Here is a 26,528-nt window from a genome sequence, read left to right as displayed (position 1 = left end):
TCTTAACCAGAAACTTCCTAGCAGGGATTGGCACAAAGAAAAAACAAATATTTTTCTAAATGAGAAATTAAATTAAGCAAGTCATGGAAAATTGGAAATTTTTGATTATGACAAATAAGTAGAATGTGCAATAAATACGTAACTTAACAATACGTAAATTTTCGTAGGTGCATTTATTTATTTAAGTTTTGTACAACAGTGCCTTCTGCTGAGGGATGGGGGCAGCGCTTCACTTGTCCTGAATGCAACAATCGCAAAGCCCAAGAAACTAGCAGTTGAGCAATCAATCAAAACAATTCATTATGATAATATTCTACTGTTGAATATATTTCGATTTTAGCCGTAACTTTATTTATTTATTTATTTTTGTATAGTCCAAAATGACACAAGAAGTGCCACAATGGGCTTTAACAGACCCTTGCCTCTTGACAGCCCCCCAGCATTGACTCTCTAAGAAGACAAGGAAAAACTCAAAAAAAAAAAACCTTGTAGGGAAAAAATGGAAGAAACCTGGTGAAAGGCAGTTCAAAGAGAGACCCCTTTCCAAATAAATAGCCGTGCTGTTCCTGTTTCAAGCTGAATAAAGCTGGTGTCGCTAAAGTACTGAGACTCCGCTTCGTGCTTTTGGTGCATGACAGGGACTTGGACGTTACAACACACACACGTGGTCACCATGCTATTATGAACAGTATACGTTCGTACAAATGTTGACTATATAAGTGAGGCACGCTGACTGAGAACGAGCATGGAAGACGATTACCCACAATCCCCATGTGACGCTCGGCGGACAAAGCATATATGTACTACTCATATTGCAAGACCTTGCTCGTTTATCAAGTTAAAATTTATTAAAATTTTTAGCTCGTCTTGCAAAACACTCGCAAACCAAGTTACTCACAATCCAAGGTTTCACTGTAGGTCAGAAATGTACAAAGCCAGGTATGTTGCTAAAGTTTACACTCAGGTGAAGGGGACTGATGACAAGGAAATTTTTTCTATAACTGCAAACATTACATCAGCACAAGATTTGATGCAAGTGGCATCGCAGTACAATCTAATTCTTCATGAGATGGACGTGAAAACAGCCTACTTACATGCTCCAATTGATTGTGAGGTGTACATAAAGCAACCGGAGGGTTTTAAAGTCAAATCCAAAACAAACAAGAAGCTAGTTTTCAAGTTGAACAAGGTCTGAAACATTTGGGTAGAAACTGGAGTAAGGTGCTGCATGATCATCTGAATGAGAATGAGTTTGAATAAAACCCAGCCAACAAATGTGTGTATGTCAGACAATCTGGGAGTGACAAAGTGATATTGATAATATGGGTCGATGATCTCATTATTGGTACCAGCGATGAAACACTACTCAATGATGTGAAGGGAAAGGCAAAATTTAAGATCCTGGGAGAATTAAGCATTTCTTGGGTAGTAATTTTGAACAAAGTGATGGCACATATCAAAGATCATAGAGAAGTTTGGTATGACAGATTGTAAACTGAGGTCAATGCCATGTGAACAGAAACTGGAATATAATAATCACAATGAAACTATAGATGCTAAGTAGTATCGAGAGGTAGGAGGTAGCTTGATTTATGTGATGACTTGTACAAGACCAGATTTAAGCCAGTGATCAGTAAACTGTCAGAGTTTTTAATCAGAGACAAATGAACAACATTTAACCACAGCTAAGCATGTTATGAGGTACTTGAAGGGCACTACTGATTATGAGTTGTGCTACAAGAAATGTGGTGAAAACCTGGAACTTAAACTGAATGGTGATGCTGATTGGGCCTCTGATGTGACTGGTGGGAGTACAACAGGGTACTGCTTTAGTCTAACTAAAAATGGTCCATTGATTTCATGGAAGTCAAAGAAACAGTCCACAGTAGCTTTGTCTTCATGTGAAGCTGAAAACGTGGCACTGGCAGCGACTGCACAAGAGAGTATGTGCCTTGTACAGTTACAGAAAGCGATGGGCAATGAATGTCAACTTGAAAAAGTAAAAATCTCTGGGGACAATCAAGGGGCAATAGCTCTCTCCACGAATCCAGTTTGAGGTCAGAGATGTTCACATGTTGATATCAAATATGACTTCATTAGATACAGTATGTAGTCAATGAAGGTAAAATAGTTCTTGAGTATCATCCAACAGATAAAATGGTAGCAGATGTTATGACTAAACCTGCAATGAACGTTATGTTGTGTTTTATGTTTTGGAATGTAAAGTCATAATGTATGAATATGTTAAAAATGTAAAGAAACATTGTGCAGTATATGAAACATGAGAGCCAGTGAGGGTGTTGAGGTATTGGTTAAAGTTTTTTCTGTGGTAGTATAGAATGGGGCTTTGTGCTCTCATGGTGACGTAATATACGTGTTAATAACGGAAATGTAAATAAAGTTTTTTTGTTTTTTTTGTGTACGTGTTGTTTTTCATCCACCATTACATTTGTATTAAATTATTTATATAAACCAGTTAACCCACCCTTAATGTAAAACAGAGATGGCAACATCCAGAAACCAGAGGCTTAGACGGCTTCCTAAAAATGCTACTCGCATGAGCCCAGAGATACAGAATGAGCTGCAAATAAAGTGCTGGTATTGCTAGACGTAATATTGGAAACACTTCCTGAACATTCCAAACCAAATTAGAGGGAGATTCTTTATTATAGATCTAGACAAAGACATTTGTGTTTCTTCTGGTAACAGTTGGTAAACTTTTCAAGACTAGTGATTTTGCAACTAAGAGTTTGCAGAGTTCAGCCTTGTCAGTGTTCGATTTTATCCATCTAATTAAGACCGTGAAGGCGAGTTTTGCCAAATTCAAAGAAAATTCTGGTGGCGGATTTGATAAAGTGATACAATTAATGTAAAAGAGTGCAAAATCTTTCTGCATGTAGAAGACGTAATGACACAAAATGGCACAAATTTGGAAGAATTGGTAGCGAATTTTTTTTCCTTGAACCCTATTGTTACGTTTATGTTTAATTAAGTTCTTGAATTATAAAGTGTGTATTTTTCTTCAACTGTGCTATTTTCAGTTTGAAGTACAAAATAATTTACTTGTCATTTTGGTTTCTTTGCTGTATTGTCTGAAAATGAGGAGATAATGGAAGGAAAACACTGATCTCTCCAATCTTTAAAATTGTTGGTAAGCAGAGCGAGGTATGCAAGTTAATTACATATTGTTTCATTTATTCTGCTTCTTTGTAAAATGTTAAAAATGTATGTTTATATTTTCATTTCTAGTTTTCACAGTGCTCGTGATGGTATAACAACATTAATAAACAGATAAAGTTTGAGAAGTAAGTAAAGCCCCAGTCTGGGACTCTCTGCGTGTTGATTTAATAAAACCGGTGTCTGCTACAGTTAACAGAGGAGTTAATGGACAAACACACAAGATTACTCAGTGGGATGTCACTCTCTCATGGAAGACAAAGCTGCCTGCAAAGTTGGCGGACACTTTGTTAACTTCAACACTGAGTAAATCATCTTGTGTTCAAAGCATTACAGATCTCAGACACATTTGGAATGATGCTTTAGATCAGTGGTTACCAAACGCGATTCTGGGGACCCACTGTGGCTGCAGGTTTTGTTTCAACCATTGAAATAATTGATAACAACTGATCTTTTTAAATTAGCTGGTCTACACAACAGTATGGGTTTTACATTTATAAGACATATAGAAATATTTCTATTTTTCTTGTAAAGATATAAATACTGGGTGGTACAGTGGGGCAGTGGGTAGCGCTGCTGCCTCGCAGTTAGGAGACCCGGGTTCACTTCCTGGGTCCTCCCTGCGTGGAGTTTGCATGTTCTCCCCGTGTCTGAGTGGGTTTCCTCCGGGTACTCCGGTTTCCTTCCACTGTCCAAAGACATACAGGTTAGGTGCATTGGCAATTCTAAATTGTCCCTAGTGTGTGCTTGGTGTGTGTGTGTGTGTGTGTGCGCCCTGCCCAGGGTTTGTTTCCTGCCTTGTGCCCTGTGTTGGCTGGGATTGGCTCCAGCAGACCCCCGTGACCCTGTAGTTAGGATATAGCGGGTTGGATAAAGGATGGATGGATATAAATACTTAACTCTCTTTTATTATTTTCCTATTGTAGTTTGCTCCCTTCATTTAACCCTAACAGTGACAATTAACAACCAGCACAGCAGACACCTGAGATGATGAAAGCAGCAACGACTTCAGTGTCAGACCCGTTAATTAATAAATAATCAATTAAATAACCAAAACACCTGGAAAAGCAGAATGAAAATTAGGTTGAAAATGCTGTTAACGACTTAAAAAAAACCCAATATATTCCCCAAATAACTACTTACTACATTTTAATAAAAATCTACCAAACTTAGTTTGTAATTTCTACATTGACTCCAAAACACAGCAACTGGGAAATAATGACTCACTTAATTAGGCTAAGAGTCCAACGAAAAACCTGCAGCCACAGTGGGATGCCAGGATTGAGTTTGGGAAGCACTGCTCTAGATAGACAGATTATGGAACTGCAGAGCAAGTGTAAAGATGGCACATCTGCCATTAGATAGATAGATAGATAGATAGATAGATAGATAGATAGATAGATAGATAGATAGATAGATAAGGCACTATATGATAGATAGATAGATACTTTATTAATCCCAAGGGAAATTCACATAATCCAGCAGCAGTATACTGATACAAAAAAAAATATTAAATTAAAGAGTAATAAAAATGCATGTAAAAACAGACAATAACTTTCAATAATGTTAGCGTTTACCCGCCCGGGTGGAACTGAAGAGTCGCATAGTGTGGGGTCTCCTCAGTCTGTCAGTGGAGCAGGACGGTGACAAAAGTCTGTCGCTGAAGCTGCTCCTCTGTCTGGAGATGATCCTGTTCAGTGGATGCAGTGGATTCTTCATGATTGACAGGAGTTTGCTCAGCGCCCGTCGCTCTGCCACGGATGTCAAACTGTCCAGCTTCATTCCTACAATAGAGCCTGCCTTCCTAACAAGTTTGTCCAGGTGTGAGGCGTCCTTCATCTTTATGCTGCCTCCCCAGCACACCACCGCATAGAAGAGGGCACTGTCACCGTCTGGTAGAACATCTGCAGCAACTTATTGCAGATGTTGAAGGATGCCAACCTTCTAAGGAAGTATAGTCGGCTCTGACCTTTCTTACATAGAGCATCAGTATTGGCAGTCCAGTCTAATTTGTCATCCAGCTGCACTCCCAGGTATTTATAGGTCTGTACCCTCAGCACACATTCACCTCTGATGATCACGGGGTCCATGAGGGGCCTGGGCTTCCTAAAATCCACCACCAGTTCCTTGGTCTTGCTGGTGTTCAGGTGTAAGTGGTTTGAGTCGCACCATTTAACAAAGTCTTTGATTAGCTTATGTGTGCTGCAGCTGCCTTTCATGCAGTATCCAACTCTTTTAGCAAAAAAGAGTTACTGAAATCACCATGTCAGTTATATGGAATAAAACTCCAGGATGCAGAAAAAGTAACAGAAAAGTAGAAACAAGACAGCAAAATTGGCATCTCTTTTGGAGGTGCTTGACAACTTCCCTGCGGAACGTTAATGTTTTGTCACGAGTGATAGTCATACTTCCAAATACAACTTGCAGTGCTGAGTTTTTCATATGTAAATTGGATCAAGATGCGTTTGAAATCATCAGTATCATCACTTTGTCTCAGCAATTTGACTATCTTATCATTTAAACGTGATCGTGCTGAAAATGTAGATTTTGACAAAATCATCGACCAGTTCAATCTAAAGCCCTGATGTCTGACATGACAGATAGGAACTGATTTTGTGTGTGTATCTGCTGGGGCACAACAATGTTTGATTGCCTTGATAATTTTTGCTCAACTGCTGCATGGTCCTAATAATTCAGTTATGTGAATGTACAATAGTATGAATAGAAAAAGTGCCCAGCATATCCTATTTAAACTAGAACACCCATTTTTACACAGGCCCACTCTAAAATCTATTCCTGGCTACGCCCCAGTGTAGTAGAGCTTGATCATTTATTCTTATAATTTTTCTCTTTCATGTTATGTTTAAGAATGTGCTTTATTCTTTAACTTTTAGTTACTGACCTTCTATGATTTCCTAACTGCCTTTACCTGTCAGAGATGGACAAATAGCATTTTAAATGCAAATCAAGAAGCCAACAGACCCTTCAGCACTTACGCTTCAATTTCGGAGATATGTCGGGTTTCAAAACTGTTTTTCATCTGCAAGGCAGCAGGTACCATTCCCTTGAACAGGACATTCTCTTTAGCCAGGTCTATCAGGATGAGGCGAACTATCTCTCCCATGTACATCCCACTGATCATCTTCTCAAATCTAGTAACGATAGCGAGAAAGCACAGAACTCTTAAGAAGACTGACATTGTCATAGACAGCACTGAAAGAGTGAGTGCTTGCCAGTAAAATGCACAACATTCAGAAGTCAAGAACCAGCACTTACATCTGCTTCCCTTGATTGACTGACTGAGCATCTACCTCTTTGTCAAACTTGGTCCGGTATTCATCAAGCTCCCCATCATCCCCAAAAGCACCCCACTCCATGTTGATACACATGAGCCCCTCAGTTCCATCCACTAGTTCTACGTTTTGCAGCTCTTCCATGTAGCAGGCATTTGTCCCAGTACCTTTTCAAAAAAGTTGCAGAAAGTGAGTCAGGTATGGTAACTGTAGAAATTACAAAAGTAAAACATAAACATAACATCCTGATTGAGACTGTTCACCCATTCAACAATCCATTTTCAAACCTGCTTTATCCAATTCTAACAACATCTGGCATACGGCAGGAGGTATAAGCAATAAGCGATACAAAGCATATAGAAGTGAGTTGCATGTAATGCACAATTTCATCCCAATTGTAAAAACACTGAAAACACCAAAACTGCATAATGTGGACATCTAATTTTATATGTTTTGGATTTTTGTCATTTTTTCTGAACTTTATGGAATTTCTGAGTTATGTAGCAGTATCCTGTGTTATGATTTTTCCATGGTTTTAATTTTTTTCTTCTAAGGTTATGAATTTTTTTGTCTTAACTTCTGTATCGCTTAGGCCCTAAAACATTAAGATTTTGTATATGTGCTTATTGTTTTTAATTTTGGCATTATAGAATTGACTTTTGATATGTATTGAAATTCCGGGCAGCACTCTTTTTGTTTTCATGTTGACTGCTGCTTTGTTGAGCCCCTGTGGTTTAAGGAAAAGTGTCTCGCTGCAGACCTCTGGAGCTTTGCAATTCAGGAACACTGCTGACCAGCCAATCGGAGTGCATGTTTGTGTCATGTGATTTATACAGCAAAAAACCCAAGAAGAGTCTGCTTGCGGCCTCCAGCACCACTCAAAACTCCTACTACAAGACACGCCTCATGAGTAAAATAACCCTTCTAAGGATGCTTTAAGAGACTGATGTGCAAAGTACTGTAGTTACTGTGCAGAAAGAAACATTGATGGTTTTAAATTAAGATTCAGGACATGAAGTCAGAAAAGCAAGCTAAGGTTGATGCCAGTGAGTAAGAAAATTGGTAATTGTCACACACGTGTGCATGGGAGGCAGCTGAAGGGCTTAGAGAGGACTGATGATACATCTGCCTGTTACGCTAACGCTCTTTCTGAGTTCTCTACAGGTCTTTCCCGGGAAATCCCACCAGGAGCCGATACCTCGAAGCGGGACACATCACTTCCGGCCCCGGCCCCGAGGACGACCTCACTTCCGGTTCCGGCACAAAGGACGAAATCACTTCCGCCCTCCGTCCTATAAAGCCTCCTGCCTTTGCTCTGGCAGGTAGTTCTGTTTTGGACTCTGTTGAGTAAACTTGACTCTGAATGAATCAATTACGTTTGCAGCCAGGAAACCGGATTAAACGGGTGGCTGCCCCAAACCTTGCCATGCCTCAAGTCTCTTCTTTCTACATAATTCAAACAGAGCCCAAAAACGTGAATCAGTAATCTGGGTCAAAAAGGACATAGCAAGAGGACTGGGATCCAGGAGGTTGTGTATTATTTAATAACCAATATGAAAGGCAAGAATCAAAGTCAGGACTCCAAAATAAATCAAAACCAAGAGATCAAATTAATTAAGTATGTTTCAAACCAAGTTCTTTGAAGTAATCTGAATACTGAGACAATTTGGAAATGCGTGATCCCGACCTTTATCCTGTCGTGAAAATGACGTTAAGTGACGTGCACCTCTGATTGTAATAATAACGGTGGTGTTTATGCAAAAAACAAAATGGCATTGTAAGAAAAAGAATTTAAAAAGAAACATTGATGAAAACGCATCAGAACAAAAAATAAATGGAACCACCAGAATCCTTGACCTCAGGAACTCCCTAAACGACAGCTTAGCGATTGTTTGAGGCCAAGAAATTACTACAAAAAATAAAATCAGATTATGACAGATATGCCTTGAAATGGGGGTGTTTTAAAAGATGCAAATGGCTGAGTGTGTCATGCATCATGTCTTGTAATGGAAAGACAGCCAAACAACCGATATGTGAAATTTGATTGGCTTGTCAACAGAGAGAAGCTGAGGAGGTCCTCATCCTGATTTAAGAATCACTGTCCAGTTATTGGGTGATGTTGCCTGGAAGTCGTACTGAGTGATGTGTTCGATGCAGCAAAATATAATTGACAGCACACAGTTACCATTGTCCAAGATTGTGGATACGTTCTCTAAAAAGTCTTGTGTGTGTTTTTGGTTTAGATTTTACTCCAAGCAATTTAATGACTGTGTTTCTAACTTTGATTTTGGGTTACGTTTTGGTTTAGAGTAAAGATTGGATTGAGTTTCTGGTTTTCCAGAAATCTTACAGTCCATGTTTCTCTACCCTTGTGGGCACCACTTGCAACTTCTTGGCAGTACCTCCTGAATCTAATCCTGTGTTCATGTCATGTCTCTTTTAAGTTCTAGACAACTTAATCAGGTTTTTTTGGGTGCTGCCATTCCGTAAGTTGGTTGGTATTGAGGAATATTTCGGACAAAATGAAATAAATAAATAAATGCATAAATAAATAAAAGTACTGTGAAATGTGAGCATAAATAAATAAATGTGTCATGAAATGAGAACCTTAATAAGTAAATATGTCATGAAATGAGAGCATAAATAAATAAATGTGTCCCGAAATATGTTTTTTGTTGCTTATTTATTTATTTCATTTTGTCCGTGACATTTCTGCAAACCGTCATGAAATACGGCTTGAAATAAAACTGTCACTTTCACTCGTCAAAGTTGAGAGGGTGGGCTCTAACACGCCCTCTAGTTACTGATTGGTGAATCGATAGCACACGGATTAATTAGAAAAATGTTTACTACTGCCGATTAAATGGATTCTGCCGAAGATATTTCGTATTTCAGAGAGAGAATTGAAGATTTATCGGAAGAAATTACAATGTTGGCGGCCCTTTTAGACTCCGATATAGATGAAACTGTTTTTGAAATTATCGAAGAACAGGTGGAACGGACTCTACTACACTCCAGTTCAGGTGACAAAGTTCCCTGCTCTGGACGTCCAATCTTTGACATTCCAGCTGAGTCAATAGAACACCTTCTGTTATGCGGTTTAAAAGTACAACAGATTGCAGATCTATATGGTGTGTCGGAGAAGACGATCACAAGGCGAATGAGCCACTTTGATATACGGTAAGCTGCAACGGCTGTATTAGTTTAGGTACTTTGACATGGAATGCCCAAAGCAGCTCCAACTAATATTTTGAACTGAACAACTTTACCACTGATCAGAGCTGTACAGTTGTTTGAAAAAGTAGCTGCGAATATGCAACTGACTTTATACGTAAAACAAGGGTCAAATACTCAGTTCTAAAAGGGCCGCCAACATTGTAATTTCTTCCGATAAATCTTCAATTCTCTCTCTGAAATACGTAATATCTTCGGCAGAATCCATTTCATCGGCAGTAGTAAGCATTTTTCTAATTAATTCTTGTGCTATCGATTCACCAATCAGTAACTAGAGGGCATGTTAGAGCCCACCCTCTCAACTTTGACGAGTGAAAGTGACAGTTTTATTTCAAGCCGTATTTCATGACGGTTTGCAGGAATGTTACGGACAAAATGAAATAAATAAATAAGCAACGAAAACATATTTCGTGACACATTTATTTATTTATGCTCTCATTTCATGACATATTTATTTATTAAGGCTCTCATTTCATGACACATTTATTTATTTATGCTCACATTTCACAGTACTTTTATTTATTTACGCATTTATTTATTTATTTCATTTTGTCCGAAATATTCCTCCATAGGATTGGTAGCAAGCTGGAGAATGTAATGCATGACGTCTCTATTGCAATGATATTTAAACCACCGTTGTGCTCTCCAAGATTGTGAATATTTTTCAAAAACAGTTCTTCTGATTGATTTAGAGTTAATACTTTCTTTTGGTTTATCTTCTGACTTTGAGTTTTGTTGTGATGATTGATCTTAGTCTTTCTCATTTTGACCTTATCTGTCCGTTTAGTTTTGTGCTTTATCTCCTGGATCCTTAATTTAGGGACTTGTATTCATATACCTTTTCCTTGCTCTATTTCTGTGGATTTGCTCTGGAATTAGAGGTTTTCCACCTCAAGAATTCTAGTTTTAACATTAGCTTCTCACCTTAAAGCTTAGTTTTGCTTTGTTATTTTATTTGGGTCATTTCAGCTGCTATTTTAATTATTTGTTACTGGTATCATTTTGAACTTCCCTTGTCAGGGCAGTCCTTGGATCGTTGGCGGTCATGATGTGACAGTATAAAAGTTTACCTTAATATCTCATTTCCTCATATGAGTTCACAGATTCAGTTCAGAACCTTTGCCTTTATTAACTATTTTGTTCCTAACAATCTTTCTTGTTTAGATTTTTTGCTTTCGTTTATTTCCACTTTGAGTTTTGTCATCATGATAATCTCTTATTTTTGACCACGTCTTTTCTCCTACTTACTTTTAAAATCCAAACTGCTCTCCCATTCAACATGAATCTTATTCTATGCCTACTGTTTCCATCTCTTGGCAGATCAGTTAAACTCTTATGAGGTGTAGGGTGGTGGAGAGAGCAGGGCTGCTGCAGCCTCACTGAGCCAGCATTCTGACTTCAAGTCCTGAGCCAAACTACATAGAGTCTGCATGTTCTCATCTTGTTCATGTGGCTTTTCTTCCAAAGATATGAGTACTAGGAGAACAGGCATTCCAAATTAACTGTGTGAGGGGATCCTGTAATAGACTGGTGCCTTTTTCTGAACTGGTTCCTTCCTGGTACCCAGCACTGCTCAAACCTGACGGCCATGAATTGGGTTAAGTGGATTTTAAAAATGTACATTATTTTGTTATATACCATGCAATTAAAATTAGATTTGCATGTAAAATTGGATATAGAAAGTCTCCCCTCACTTTACTTATTTGCTCTACATTTCGATTAATAGATAAAAGTACAATTAATAGATTAAATCAACTCATCTCTGCGGTGGGCTGGCGCTCTGCCCAGGGTTTGTTTCCTGCCTTGTGCCCTGTGTTGGCTGGGATTGGCTCCAGCAGACCCCAGTGTTAGGATATAGCGAGATGGATAATGGATGGATGGAAGCAACTCATCTTATAAAGACGAACGAAAAGTATTTTACAATTGTTTATTTAACAAATATCAACAAATATGCAATATCTGTATGAGAGAAAAATGAAAGCTCCCATAGCTTCCAATATGTGTAAAATAGGTTAGGGAAAAAAGAATTGAAGCCCACCAACAGGTGGCAGCAGCCATCTCACAAAGTTAATGCCAGGGTTTAAGCAACAATGTTTTTTAAAAGTTCTCTGGTCAGATTTTGATTAGGGGGACGAAGGAGGAATGCCAAAAAATAGAGATAAAATATTTGAAAGCAATTTGGGTTAAATTGATCATGAGTGATTAAGAACATAAAAGTTCTAACAAGAAACAGTCATTTAGCCTAGCATAGCTCATCAGTCCTTACTCATTTAAAATTTTTCAATATCTTCATGTTGATTTTTAAATTCTCAAATTAACTACTATACTACTTTGTGGTGGAGAATATCCCTGTCTTTGAACTACCCCTTGCGCATGTTAATGTCTTCTACTTCATAAGTACAGAACTGGCAGGCTGTAAATGAAGTCCACACTAACCACTTGTGCTGTGTTTATGTTCTGTTTCTAACAAACTACCATTTCCTTTCCAAGCAACTGCTATCCTGTAGGCTGGCAAAATGATATGATTTCAAAATGGAAACCCAACAGTTCAACCCCCCCAGTGTACATACTCACCAATGATCAAACCAATCTGACACTCAGGATCTTTGTATCCACAGCTCATCATTGTCCCGACTGTGTCATTCACTACAGCGACTGAACCAATATCAAAATCCTAAGGCAAAGACAAACAGAAACAACAATGAGGAAATATGTCAGCCGGACACATCCAACCTGAAGTGAGCGTAGAGTTAAGTAGGCTGTGTGTAGACTGCATGATGTTCCTGCATCTGTGTTTGTGTTTTCTCCCAAGAGTACTAGATTTACATGTACATTTTAAAGTCAAGCAGTCTTGGTTCAAGGTAGGGTCTAAACTGGCCCAATACTCAATGACAAATATTTTACTTCCTAAATACTGTTGGGTGTATTTTATGGAATAATCTCATATACTAAATACATGAATGCTTTGTTAATTTGTGAGTCAAAATTATCTCTGTGGGGTATAGCTGGTACCCTATGATGATGGCATGGGCTCTGAAACACTGCAGTGAAATAAACATGTCAAGAACATTAAGTTGTAAGTTCAAATCAACTAAATTATTTGTAAACACAGTATAATGTTGAATGAACTAAAATGACAAAGAAATATCCATCCATTTATCCATCATCAGAATCCTCTTAATCCAAATATGGAGTTACACTGGGCCACAGCCAATCTCAGCAACATTTTACAAATTACAACCCTGGCACACAGCCCGCAATATCCATATTATACTTGTTCTTCTTCTGGCTGCTCCCGTTAGGGGTTGCAACAGTGGATCATCCTTTTTCATGTTGTCCTGTTCTCTGCATCTTGTTCTGCTACACCCACCACCTGCATGTCCTCTCTCATCACATCCATAAACCTTCACTTAGGCCTTCCTCTTTTTCTCTTGCCTGGCAGCTCTATCCTTAGCATCCTTCTCCCAATATTCTCAGCATCTCGCCTCTGCACAAGTCCAAACCAACGCAATCTCGCCCCTCTGATTTTGTCTCCCAACCATCCAACTTGAGCTGACCCTCTAATGTACTCATTTCTAATCCTGTCCATCCTCATCACACCCAATGCAAATTTAGCATCTTTAACTCTGCCACCTCCAGCTCTGTCTCCGTCTTTCTGGTCAGTGCCACCGTCTCCAATCCATATAACATAGCTGGTCTCTCTACCGTCCTGTAGACCTCCCCTTTCACTCTTGCTAATATCCATCTGTCTCAAATTACTCCTGACACTCTTCTCCACCCACTCCACCCTTCCTGTACTCTCTTTTTCACCTCTCTTCCACAACAATATCCATATTATACAATATGCTATAATTGTAAAGAAATAGCTATGACTTGAAAAATACTAAATTTATCCTTTAAAACAGCCTGCATGCTTTTGATATATGACATTATCAATTAAGCAGATAAAAGGCCTGGAGTGAGTTTGAGGTGTGGTGCTTGCATGAGGAAGATTTTGCTGTGAACAGACAACATGCGGTCAAAGGAGCTCTCCATGCAGGTGAAAGAAGCCATCCTTAAGCTGTGAAAACAGAAAAAACCCATCCGAGAAATTGCTACAATATTACGAGTGGCAAAATCTACAGTTTGATACATCCTGAGAAAGAAAGCAAGCACTGGTGAACTCAGCAACGCAAAAACACCTGGACATCCACGGAAGACAACAGTGGTGGATGATCACAGAATCATTTCCATTGTGAAGAGAAACCCCTTCACAACAGCCAACCAAGTGAACAGCACTCTCCAGGGGTAGGCGTATTGATATTCAAGTCTACCATAAAGAGAAGACTGCATGAAAGTAAATACAGAGGGTGCACTGCAAGATGCAAGTCACTCATAAGCCTCAAGAATAGAAAGGCTAGATTGGACTTTGCTAAAGAACATCTAAAAAAGCCAGCACAGTTCTGGAAAAACATTCTTTGGACAGATGAAACCAAGATCAACCTCTACCAGAATGATGGCAAGAAAAAAGTATGGAGAAGGCGTGGAAGAGCTCATTATCCAAAGTATACCACATCACCTGAAAACACGGTGGAGGCAGTGTGATGGCTTGGTGTGCATGGCTGCCAGTGGCACTGGGACACTAGTGTTTATTGATGATGTGACACAGGACAGAAGCAGCCGAATGAATTCTGAGGTGTTCAGAGACATACTGTCTGCTCAAATCCAGCTAAATGCAGTCAAATTGATTGGGCGGCGTTTCATGATACAGATGGACAATGACCCAAAACATACAGCCAAAGCAACCCAGGAGTTTATTAAAGCAAAGAAGTGGAAAATTCTTGAATGGCCAAGTCAGTCACCTGATCTTAACCCAATTGAGCGTGCATTTCACTTGTTGAAGACCAAACTTCAGACAGAAAGGCCCACAAACAAACAGCAACTGAAAGCCGCTGCAGTAAAGGCCTGGCAGAGCATTAAAAAGGAGGAAAGCCAGCATCTGGTGATGTCCATGAGTTCAAGACTTCAGGCTGTCATTGCCAGCAAAGGGTTTTCAACCAAGTATTAGAAATTATCATTTTATTTCCAGTTGTTTAATTTGTCCAATTACTTTTGAGCCCCTGAAATGAAGGGATTGTGTTACAAAGATGCTTTAGTTGCCTCACATTTTTAATGCAATCTTTTTGTTCAACCCACTGAATTAAAGCTGAAAGTCTGCACTTCAACTGCATCTGAGTTGTTTCATTTAAAATTCATTGTGGTAATGTACAGAACCAAAATTAGAAAAAAGTTGTCTCTGTCCAAATATTTATGGACCTAACTGTACATCTGCCAAATCCTTGTAAATAATGGCTAGGCTGGGATTGTATTTTTCAGAAGTTTTGAGGCAGCTGCTCAATATGCTCAATATCCATCTACTTCAACATGTCATTTCTATTTGGCTTGTGACAATGAATTATCCAAACATGATGCCCCATGCTAATTAAATCACTACCAAGGTAATCTGTATTGTTTGGTATAAAAAACATCCTTATTATTATTACTGATACAGCGCATTGCCACACCCACCACACAGCAAACCAACTCAGGATCCAGATTAGGACCCGAGTGCAGCCATGCAATGGGTGACACCTCAGCACCACACTAGTTCAGGTGGAGTTGAACCAGTGTGAGGTTTTTTATGGTGGCTGGAGTGCCAATTCTGCCACCAACCCCCAAGTTTTTCCCTGCAGATTGGAGGTTTGGATGGATGCAGATTAACGTCATACCCAGGACGGAGCAATTGCAGGTTAAGGGCCTTGCTCAAGTGCCCAACAGAGCAGAGTCCCTTTTGGCATTTGCAGGATTTGAATCGGCAACCTTCCAATTGCCAGTGCAGATCCCTAGCCTCAGAGCCACCACTCCACATATATTGCCATTAAATGTTGAGAACTATCCTAAAGTATTTATGCAGCAGTTTACTTATTATTATTATTAACAATAATAGTAGTAATACAATACTACTACTACAGTTTTGATATAGTGCTTTTTCCCATGCTCAAGGTGCTTATTTAAACAGCAGAGTGTATGTAATATTTGGATACAAATATTTTCTGGATAGAACCCTAGCCAGATAAATACAGGATATACAAAGCTTTAAATAGAATAAAAAATAAATAAACCAGAGTAAAATAGTAAATTCAATACTAAAAGAAATGCCTGAAAAAATAAAATAATTTGTGATATAACACACACAAAGAAATGATCCTGATCACCTGGACAGAGAAGTAAACTGAAGGAAGCATCAGAATGTTAGGTTAAGTTAAAAGCCCTCCTGAACAGATGGGTTTTAAGTTGATTTTTAAAAGAATGAATGGAGTCAGCTGATCTAATTGATTTCGGGAGGTAATTTCAAAGTCTGGGTGCTAAATAGCTGAAAGCCCTGTCACCCCTAGAGAAGTGCCCCCTATAGAATGTAAGCCTAGGCAGTTTAATGGACTTACCAAAGTTCTCAAAGAGCAAGTGGTGGAGATTGACCACATAACAAGTAATGATAGGCCATTAAGTCTAAAGTGTATCACAGATAAATTAAAGGAAGGAATTATTATGGAAAAGACTGAAAAGCATATGTCTAGAAGATGAGTGTTAACAAATAGTTTACATGCGTTCAGGCAGGAAAGGTCATGTTTCACTAATATGTTGGAATTATGTTAGGAAGTAACAAAACCATATCATCAGAGAGGTACATGTCACATTTGTTCTCTCTCTGAATTGCCGTTCCCAAAATTTCTTCCATTTTTTTTCCTGCATGTTTTTGTTTGGGAATTGTTTTCCTGTCTTCTTAGACAAATATTATACAACTTATTTACTATTTAAAAAAAAGTGAAAACTCACCCCTCTTCTTTGAATGGCTTCTCTTAACAACTGCACCACATCTTTGCCAACCACTCCACTACACTGGAACCCCTTTGTCCAGCGTATCAGCACACTCTGAAAGAGATCAAATTCACAGCATTTATCATATATGGGCCTTAAAGTAAAAAATGCATGGGTGCAGTGAAAGGAGCAACCTTGAGTGCCAACATAATCTAGAACACTGGATACAAAAGCTCCAAAAGTTTAACAAAAATAATAATTTTATTATAAATAATACACAGAAGGGGACAATAAAAGGAAGCAAATGAAAGTATGAAATAAACAAAGGACAAAACAAACTATTATTGCTCCTGAGTTATGCAGATTTAAGTCTGTCAGGTGCCATGGCTTGCCCAACATTCAAAATCGCAGTACTGTGGCTAATGTCTTCCACTCATAAGTCACCACTCAGTTATTCTTCTTCACCTACACCTCTGGACACACTACGTCCCAGTCAGCGGCTCATTCTCTGAGTTCAAGCTCAGCAGGTTTGGTTTTAGACCTCCAGGGTAACATTTTAGGGATGAGGAACACCTCTGACAGTTCTAAGTTTGTCCTTCTAGAATACAATTTAGTGTCCGCAAATATCACCAAATCTCTAACCCCAGTTTATATTTAATTCAACAGACATTCTTCAACTGGACAAAAACTGTTATACTTTAATAAGCATTGCAACTGTCAGACTGTTGAGCTGTTTCCATCGCGCTCCAGCATGGACAGACACTAAGTCATGGATTTAGCGCACTGTTAAGAGGATGAGTGTTCTGTCAGTACCTTCAGCTCCAATTCAAAGTAATGCATCCCTGACTCCAATCCTTTCACTTGAAATAATACTTTGTGATTTTGAAAACACTGGGCACATAGGCTCAGCCAGGATGATAGATGCTAACCTTGTCCAAGTCGATTTGCTTACAAGGGAAGGAGAAAGTGAAACCCAAAGGTAGCTTCTTGTCCTTGATATTTCTTGAGTCTAGAAATCGAGCCAAGCAGTCTGCAATGTGGTTGAAGAGCTGCGAAAAGAAAGTGACAAATTAGTCCAAAATAATACAGTCCAAGATTTACTTCATGTGAAAACAAACTCAAACTGGACAATTTTGGGAGCTTGACCACTACACGCTACGGCTTTGTGTGTTTATTGAGCGCTCGTGATCATTTCATCCAAATACATAAACCAATACACGAATCAGATTGAGTCTGCAGTGATTACATTTTATTAAATATATGGGACCAGTCTGAACGACATGCTTAAGAAAATGTGTAACACTTCAACTATGATATGAAAACTTTAATGTTATGAGGTTAATTTTTCCATATAAAGCTAAATGTTTCCTCTGACTGGAGAACTGAAACAGACAGCAGCCAAAGGTGGAGAATCCCAGGTTGCAAGTTCCTTAAACCTTCTGGATGTGATCTTACCTGAATGCAAGGGAACTTCATCGCCATTTCACAAGTCACCAGACATATTGCACTCACGGCATGTACAGGAGGTTCACCTAGTCACACTATGCTATGTCACACTACTGGCATATAAGACAACCCTTAATACAGTCACCAAACCACTTTTAAACCCTCTTAATTCAATTCAGCGTCAGGTGCCATGCACTAATACGTAGTGTAGTTACCTTCTGAATGAGGCTTACTACTTGCAAACAAATAAAGGAAAATGATCAAATATCATAGTGGAGTTTCACTAGTGTATATATAATGTGCAGGATGGTTGCACAGGTTCAAAATCTTCCTTGAACATTGAAAGTTTCTGGGATGGTTCAGCTCCAGCCTGATCAGAAAATAAGCGATTATATTTTGTGACGTCCACAGAGTAAATAATTGTCAAAAGGATCACCACTGACTCATGTCACCTAGGTCATCACTTGATCCAAAATATAAATGTTGTAGGTCCCTCTGGTAAACGCTTTTACAGAACATTACAACATCACAACAATATAGATGAGAACAAACCCTTCAGCCCAACAAAGCTTGCCAGTCCTATCCACTTAATTCTTCTAAAATAACATTGTCTAGACAATTATGTCAATTAAAACTAAAACTAATGGATGCCTAAACTGTTTTTTACCAAAGCCATAACCCTTGCAAACCGATTATTTAGCCTGTCTTCCTTGCTTATTTGCATATTCTTTCATATATGAAGGTGTTGGCATGTGTGAGTGTACGTGTGTGTGGGTGTGTGTGTGACAGCATGTCTAATAACTGGTGGATTTTTCTGCAAGTATTTGGCGGCAGTGTCACAAAGTTGTTTTCGTCTGGCTGCATCAGAAAATGTACCATGACGTCTGACATGCCTCCTTTTTACTGTTTTCTCACAGCTTGGATTGCTGCTGTCATAATCAGTTTGAGTTTCATGGTTTGTTTCAATCACGTTAGTATTTGCAGGACTTGTTGTGTTAAAGTGACATTCGGCATCTGCAGTATACTGTATGTATTATGTTGTATTATAAGTAGCTCCAAAGCTACCACATTAAATTCCTGTACATTAAGTACTGGAAAATATGTCATTTCTTTTCTGATTCTGATTCTGAAAAGCAGCTCCTTACTTCATCAAAGATGACTCACTGAGAATGGGATAAACAACAAAGGAAACACGTACCTCCTTGCCTGTGCCCTCCATGATTTCCTGAGGAATTGCACAGATTTCACTTTCCAGCTTCACGGTTCTTTTACCATCTGCATTCACTTTAACAAGAAGAACTCGGAAGTTTGTCCCACCCAGATCTAGTGCCAGAAAATCTCCTGTCTCTGTGAGTACACACAAGAGAAATATATGAATATTACTGCATACAGAACTCGGAACTGAGAATTAGGAGAACTGACATTCTGGTGCTTTTAGCACAGAGCTAATTTCTTAAGCAAACTGGTACCATAGATAGATAGATAGATAGATAGATAGATAGATAGATAGATAGATAGATAGATAGATAGAACTTTAATCCCTGAAAGAAAACCAGTTGTTCCAGGAATAACACAGAACATTAGAACATAATGCAGAACAGTAAAAAAGTGCAGACTATCACACAAGTGGCAAATCTAGAACTATGCACACAATATGGATCCTACTCCGTTAGGCCCTTGAGCAAGGCCCTTAACCTGAAAATTGCTCCGGGGCACTGTACAATGGCTGACTCTGCTCTCTGACCCCCAAAGGTCATGCAAAAAGACAATTTCCGTTTGGGAGTTAATAAGGTACATCATTATCATTATGATACTAAAGAAATATTGCCCCTGTACCCGTGTATTTGCTGTAACAGGTTGTGGTAAAAATAGACACAATGAGAAGAGACACTACACAGACTGATGACTGCAGGCTGAAAAAGTACCAATAGCATATTTTACCACACTATTTTGAAATGAGCAGGTGGCTAAGGTTACTCCATGTCAGCACATCATAGGGATAAATGGGTAATATTAGTTATGATAAATTCCAATTTTCTATCATTTTTATTTCCTCCATTGCCAGTGGAGAGTCAGATATCATTATTATTATTTTCTTTCTACTTTCCCTGCTAAGGGTCATAGTAGCCAATTGCTTTGCTGGGCTCAGCCATGCTTCTCCTTCTCAAACCATTTTCTCCAGACCTTCTTGGGTAATACTCTGAAATTCCTAGGACAATCAAGAAATTTAATCTTTGTGGCATGTCTTGGACCATAGAAAACACTCAGTGGGCATCCTAACTAATCCCTAAACCACCTCAACTGACTCCTCAATTCAAAGAAGCAGTTGCTCTACTCTGAGGTCCTCCCACGTTTCCTCTTGGGTATTTTGACTTAGTTCATCTTTTGGTATGAATTTGCACTCAATTTGGGGATTTTTTTCCATGTATTTTGTTAGTAACATTGATTTTTCATGTGATGGTTTTGTTTTATGAATTTTTTGGAGCATTTTCACTACCATTTTGAGCCTCTATTGTTAAGGATATGTTCTCTGAAGTTATGAATCTTTCTTTGCTATTACCTTGATTAATGATATCTGGCTTAATACGTTTGCTCTTGTTTTTTCAACTCTGATTCTTGTATTGGATTCTGTTTTTTGGTGACTGTAACTCCACCTCCTGGTATTTCACCTGTTTCTGTCTTTTGGCCACTTTTCTCTTGGTTAGTTACCTTTTAAAATCCTTTATGCTTTACTGCAAAGCACAACATTTCCAAGCACCTCCCATTAACAGAAAGTGAGCCCAGCAAGCAATCTAGGAACCTCACTTCAGTATTGTACTTACAATCTCATTCTACAAGCCACTACCCAGAGCTTGTGACCATAGGTGAGGATATGGATGCAGACAGACATGTAAATCAACAATCCAAATGCTTTAAACATTCAGATGAGTAAGTCTGACAAGATCTTCTTCATAACAAAACACAAAACGTGATTGTTATCATCAGCATCATTTTTGTTGGATAGCATTTGTCTAATGGATGAATATTCAGTCAATGTAAGAACTGTCTGGTGTGTCAGTTGGTCAAATTTGATTTTGTATTTTATTTTGTGCATCTTTTATTTTTAATTCTATATTATTTCCTTGGTATTCTTGCAGTATACTAACTACCGAAGAGTTAAGAATTCATGGTGATGAATTTTTTTCCAAAATGATAAGATTGTCAGCTCTGCTGATCTTTTTGTAAATGACAGTTTATGTCTTTTGATACCTCTTTAACATACTTATTTTAAAGAACGTTTCCCAACAATGCCAATGCATTTTGCTCATTAATTTCCTTGTATTTCCATCATGTTTTACATTTTTGCCGTCTTGTTTGAATATTGTTGTGCCTTTTTTAATCCCATTGTACTTTTTTTTTGTTTTCTCTTTAGGAGCTAGTCAGTAGTTGACCAGCACTCACATATATTCACATAAAGGTGAATGAAACAACCTTGTGAATTCATTCTTAAGACCCATATTTTTTAGGTGAGTGAGAGGGTATAGCAGGATCAGATATCTTTTTTTTACTTATCTCCTTGTTGCTGACAGGTGCAGAAAATCTATGGATTTATCCTTTCATTAAAATATCAGATTATGGAGCAAGAAGTGAAATAGTTTATTCAAAAAAGTGGATGGAGAGAATACTATTAACCAAACATTTAGTAAAAATGCAGACATACCTGAAGACAATTCAAGTATCAGTTCAAATTTATTTTCACAAGTTAAATATAAGCTGTGTTAAACAGCTGTGTTTGTATTATTTTATTAAGAACTAAATACTAAATAGGAGATGGAACTAAATCCTAGGGGGAGATAAACTGTTTTAAATTCTCTACACAATTGTTCTAATGTTGCTCTAATTGTGTTCTAGTCACAGTCAATAATCCTGCAGAGGTCAGAGCCAAAATATTGTATAATCTGTGTGTCAAAACCAGAATACAAAACAGATATTATAGTCTCTGAACATGATCTAGATCTGATGTAAAAGAACCATTTGTAAACTACTTGCATTGAAAATGTAATAGAGCACTTGTTTAATATGTGCCTCCATCTTTAATAGGGAGTGTAAGATGATACACATTGTTGCATGGCCATTGTAACAACTGGCATTGCAAACCAGTAAACAACATGGTTGCAGCTTTTGAAAATGGGTAGAAATTTATTCTGAATTATTCTAACCTTAAAATTATGAAACATTGGGAAAGACCTGTAGAAACTGTACATCATATTACAATGTGAATCAGACACATTAGTTCCTTCAATGAAACAATTCAAAACAGAAACTGTCATCAAAAGAAATGAGAACAGCACAGAAAGGTAACGTAGTTGACTTTTGTGTCTTCTGAATATCACTCACTTGCACAGAGGCACCTGATATGTTTTTATTTGGTTTGGTCCTAGGCCATATGAGTGACTTGGACTTTACAGCCTATGTTGTTTCTTATCCAACAACAAAGCTCCAATTTCATGAATACTTTCATACCTGTGCCATCTGGTGTGTGTCTCACATAGGTGGGCAGCATCTTCACTGTTGCACTATCATGTGTTTTCTTCTTGAGCCCTTTTTCCATTTCTTTTAAGAGCCGCTCTGAGACCAAGTTTAGATCTTGTGTGGACAACTTGAAAGGATTCAAGCATTCTTTGACCTTCTGGAGAATGGAAAAAAACAAACAAGAATGCATACAAAAAGAGATCAAAAGTGTTCACAAGTGTAATTATGTACAGGAAAGTGAACAATATGTTCAAAAATTAAATTGAACCACTTTTGAGGTCAGGGCTGGCCCTTTTGGCATCTGCGACACAATTCTAGAGCTGTAATTAGAGACCCAAGGCATCCATGAACCTAGTGTAGACCTTACTCCCCTGTTAGAAACTGTGTGTAACACCCCCTAAGGAGCCAGGAGAAGAGCCCTGGACTCATTGTCCCAAAATGGACAACATGGCCTCCGTTTCCCATATTTCGAATAATGTGCTGTGGCATAGTTTCACTCGTTTTGTTGTTAGAGGGTCAGTCATTTCTACACGTGCTAGGCCATGCACCCCATGTGATGAATCTATCCTTATACCAGTTCATAACATTTCTAAACTTATTGCACTTGTTTTTCTGGTTGTTTATCATTTTTGTTTTCATTTTTGTACTGCCATCTTGTTTATTGGCTTTGATGTGGTTGCAGAATTTTGTGTTTTCGTTCCATGGCCTCAGTAATATTATTTATTTGTTGCCAGACATGTGACACAGAGAAACAACAGGTAAATACTGTAATACATTTAAAAAAAAAACTCCTAAAAACCCATTTTTTAAATTAGCTTTTTCATAGCTGTATAACAGTTCTACTTCTAATAGATTAAATATATAATGAAACATCGTGTACTTCATGGATTTACAATTATTATTAATCTCTAATTTTCTCCTATTTTTTTCATTTTTTCTGTAATGGCGTTTTGTTCCAACACCACCTGATCAAAATACTGTGCAGTCGTCTCTGACTGGCAAGGCCCATTTAAGTAGTAATAGGACACTACGTAAGAACATTTATGTTAGGTAGAATGCCACGAGGGGGCTGGGCATTCTTTGTATCTTTCTCCAGCATCGTGCCAGCAGGAGTTATTTTTATTTTTTCTGTTCTCTCCAGCAATCTGACCAGAGCACTGGATTTATCATTATAATCATGACAGACTTAAAAACACATTTATAAATACGGACTGTACTTTATCTGTTACTTGTATATTAGTGTTATGTAAGTGTGTATTCATTTGTTCCCATTTACTATTTTGGGTGTGTTACTTTATTCATAATTCTTCATTTTCTTTTGGCTGCTCCAGTTTAAGGGTCACCACAGCGGATACTCCGTCTTCATCTATCCCTTCCTTGTACATCTTTTTCTGCCACACGGACTGCCTTCATATCCTCCCTCATCACATTCATAAACCTCTTCTTTGGCCTTCCTCTTTTCCTCTTGCCTGGCGGTTCCATCCTTAACATTCTTTTCCCGATGTACCCCTCATTTCTCCTCTGCACGTGCCCAAACCATCTCAATCTAGCCTCTCTCACTTGGTCGCCAAACTGTTGTACCTGTGTTGTCCTTCTAATAAACTCATTCCTAATCCTGTCTACCCTTGTTACTCTGAGAGAAAATCATAGTATTTTTAACTCTGTCTCTTCCACCCCTGCCTCCTTCCTTTTCATCACTGCCACCAAACCATACAGCATAGCTGGTCTCACTACCATTTTATAGACCTTCCCTTTCACTCTTGCAGATATTCTTTTTTCACAAATCACTCGTTCCACTTTTTCTCACCCTTTCCACCCTGCCTGCACTCTCTTCTTCACCTCTCTGCTGCACTTTCCGTTGCTTTGGACTATTGAACCCAAGTATTTAAATTTGTCTTCCTTCACTACCTCTTCTCCCTGCAGTCCCACCCTTCCACCATCTTCCATCTCATTTATGTACATGGGATCCATCTTAATCTTATTGATTCTCATTCTCCTTCTCTCTAGTCCACCTCTCCAGATATACCTCAACCTGCTATCCACTCTCACTACAGATCACAATGTCATCTGTGAACATCATAGTCCACGGGGAATCTGGTTTGACATCATCTGTCAACATGCCCGTCACCACTGCAAAGAGGAAGAGGCTCCAAGCTGATCTTGATGTCTGTAATCCCACCCTCACCTTGAACTAGGCTGTCATTCCTATTGCACCCTCACTGCAGTCACACTGTCCTCGTAAATATCCTGCACCACCCTCACATACTTTAATCCTACTTCTTCTTATTTATAATTTGTATTTCTTTTCTTGTAACTTTTTCTTTGACGTTTTCTAAAGTATTTTGAACTACTGTACATTATTTGTATGAAAATGTGCTACAGAAATAAATGTTGAATGTTGCATATACTGTAGTTTTAATCATGTAACATTGAGTTTGAAGAAAAGGAGATCTCAAAATACTTTTATATTTGTTTAGTGTTACTGTTGAAAATGAGCAGTCCATCCACTTGTTCCTCCATGTATCCATCCATGAAACTAAATCTTAGCAGGCAAATTTGTCTACTGGGAAAATAAAGAGCAACAAAATATTTGCTTGGGCAGTCTTTTTGTTTTCTAAAAGATGCCCCTGGAAATTGTGCAGTCAGGACTACAGACCATTCCACTATCCCCAGGCTGGGATGGCAGATGACTTATAAAGCAGGATTTGGAAACAGATTTGCAAATAAAACATTAAAACTTCTGGGGGGTATTCCAGAAAGCTTGGTTAACTTACCATTTGGTAAATCATAACCTCTGGGTTGATTTACCCCAAACCCGCATACCATGAGTATGTCGGTTCCAAAACACCTGAGAAGAGTAAGTTCAATCAACCTCCTACTGGTTACCCAGAGTTAATGCGCGTGCACCGTGCATACATAAAGACGTTTTCAATGGATCGCCGATTTCACGAGTCAAAACGGAAGATCAAGGAGAAAAAAAGCGAGCGGCATATTTCACAGAGGTGGAGTTGGAGGTGTTAATGCAGGCGTTTGAAGAATTCAAGCCTATCATAATGAAAAAAGTAATACGGCTGCATCGGCTAAAGAAAGAGAGTTGGCTTGGCAAAAAATAACGGACAGAGTAAATGCGTGAGTGTATTAAATTGCAAAATTGACATCGCCTCTCTTTTATTATACTGTAAAATAATGAAACACCCCTTCCGCACCCTTTTCACTGTTAAATCACTTTGAATGCATTCACTTTTCCTGCCATTCATTTCTTTAGGTTAAAATAACAATGTGTATTGACTAGGAATATATGGTTTCTTATTTAATAAGGTGTAATCCGTCTGGATGCAGAAGAACTTTGAGCCAAGTCAAAATGAAACATAAAAACATACTGCAAAAGGTAATAGTTGATTACACGATCACTGAACTATTGATTAAACACGATTTAGTATATTCTGTCTGTCATGTAGCTAATAGAAAGCAAGCTGAAGCCCGTCTAACTGGCGGGGCCCACCACCACCTCCCTCACCCCATCTGAGGAGCTGGCTCTGTCCCTTAATAAAGGGCGACCAGTGGTTGCTGGCATTCCAGGGGGCACTTCGTCACACACACCATGCACCACAAGTAGCGCATGGTGAAATGTAAGTTTACCACTATGATTTGTTTTCATTATATGACTTAATAAATTACTATCTCTGTCACTTAAAGGCTTCTTCAACATGCTTAATGTTTTTATGCAGGCTGACTTTATTGAACTTTATTGAACACAAAATCCAGTTCTTACCTGCACATTGATACTATGAATAGATTTCCTATTAACATAGTCTCCCTCATTCATTGAAGGAGCTTTAATAGGAATGTGGGTGCCGTCAATGCGCCCAATTACATTTGGAAACCCTGAAATAGAAAGTCATATAGGGAAGTATCAAGTGTGTGTGCAGGATGAATACATCTATAGATATAAATAGTATGACTACATATTAAATATGCGTCATGAATTTTACTACAAAGGACAAACCTCCCACTCTGTGGAATTCCTCTTTA

At 38.5% G+C, this 26,528-nt stretch overlaps 1 protein-coding gene across 4 annotated transcripts in view; it reads right to left on the bottom strand.

Annotated features, from left to right (window-relative positions):
• Positions 1-26,528, bottom strand: part of LOC120542585 (hexokinase-2-like) — a 46,546-nt gene that overhangs the window by 5,215 nt on the left and 14,803 nt on the right. For 3 of the 4 annotated variants that reach the window (XM_039775148.1, XM_039775146.1, XM_039775150.1), the window contains 7 exons: positions 22,488-22,653; positions 19,183-19,331; positions 17,468-17,587; positions 16,557-16,652; positions 12,279-12,378; positions 6,454-6,637; positions 6,174-6,329 (listed from right to left, as the gene is read on the bottom strand). In XM_039775148.1, coding sequence (XP_039631082.1) covers positions 6,174-6,329; positions 6,454-6,637; positions 12,279-12,378; positions 16,557-16,652; positions 17,468-17,587; positions 19,183-19,331; positions 22,488-22,653 — 971 coding nt within the window. Of the gene's footprint in view, positions 1-6,173; positions 6,330-6,453; positions 6,638-12,278; positions 12,379-16,556; positions 16,653-17,467; positions 17,588-19,182; positions 19,332-22,487; positions 22,654-26,268; positions 26,355-26,528 lie in introns of those variants that run through there. The other variant, XM_039775149.1, reaches the window with a different exon arrangement.

This window comes from Polypterus senegalus, chromosome 13, assembly GCF_016835505.1.
Source record: "Polypterus senegalus isolate Bchr_013 chromosome 13, ASM1683550v1, whole genome shotgun sequence".
In the NCBI taxonomy this organism is placed as follows: domain Eukaryota; kingdom Metazoa; phylum Chordata; class Cladistia; order Polypteriformes; family Polypteridae; genus Polypterus; species Polypterus senegalus.
Note: the sequence above shows the minus strand (reverse complement) of the source record. Positions and strands in the feature narration are given on the sequence as shown.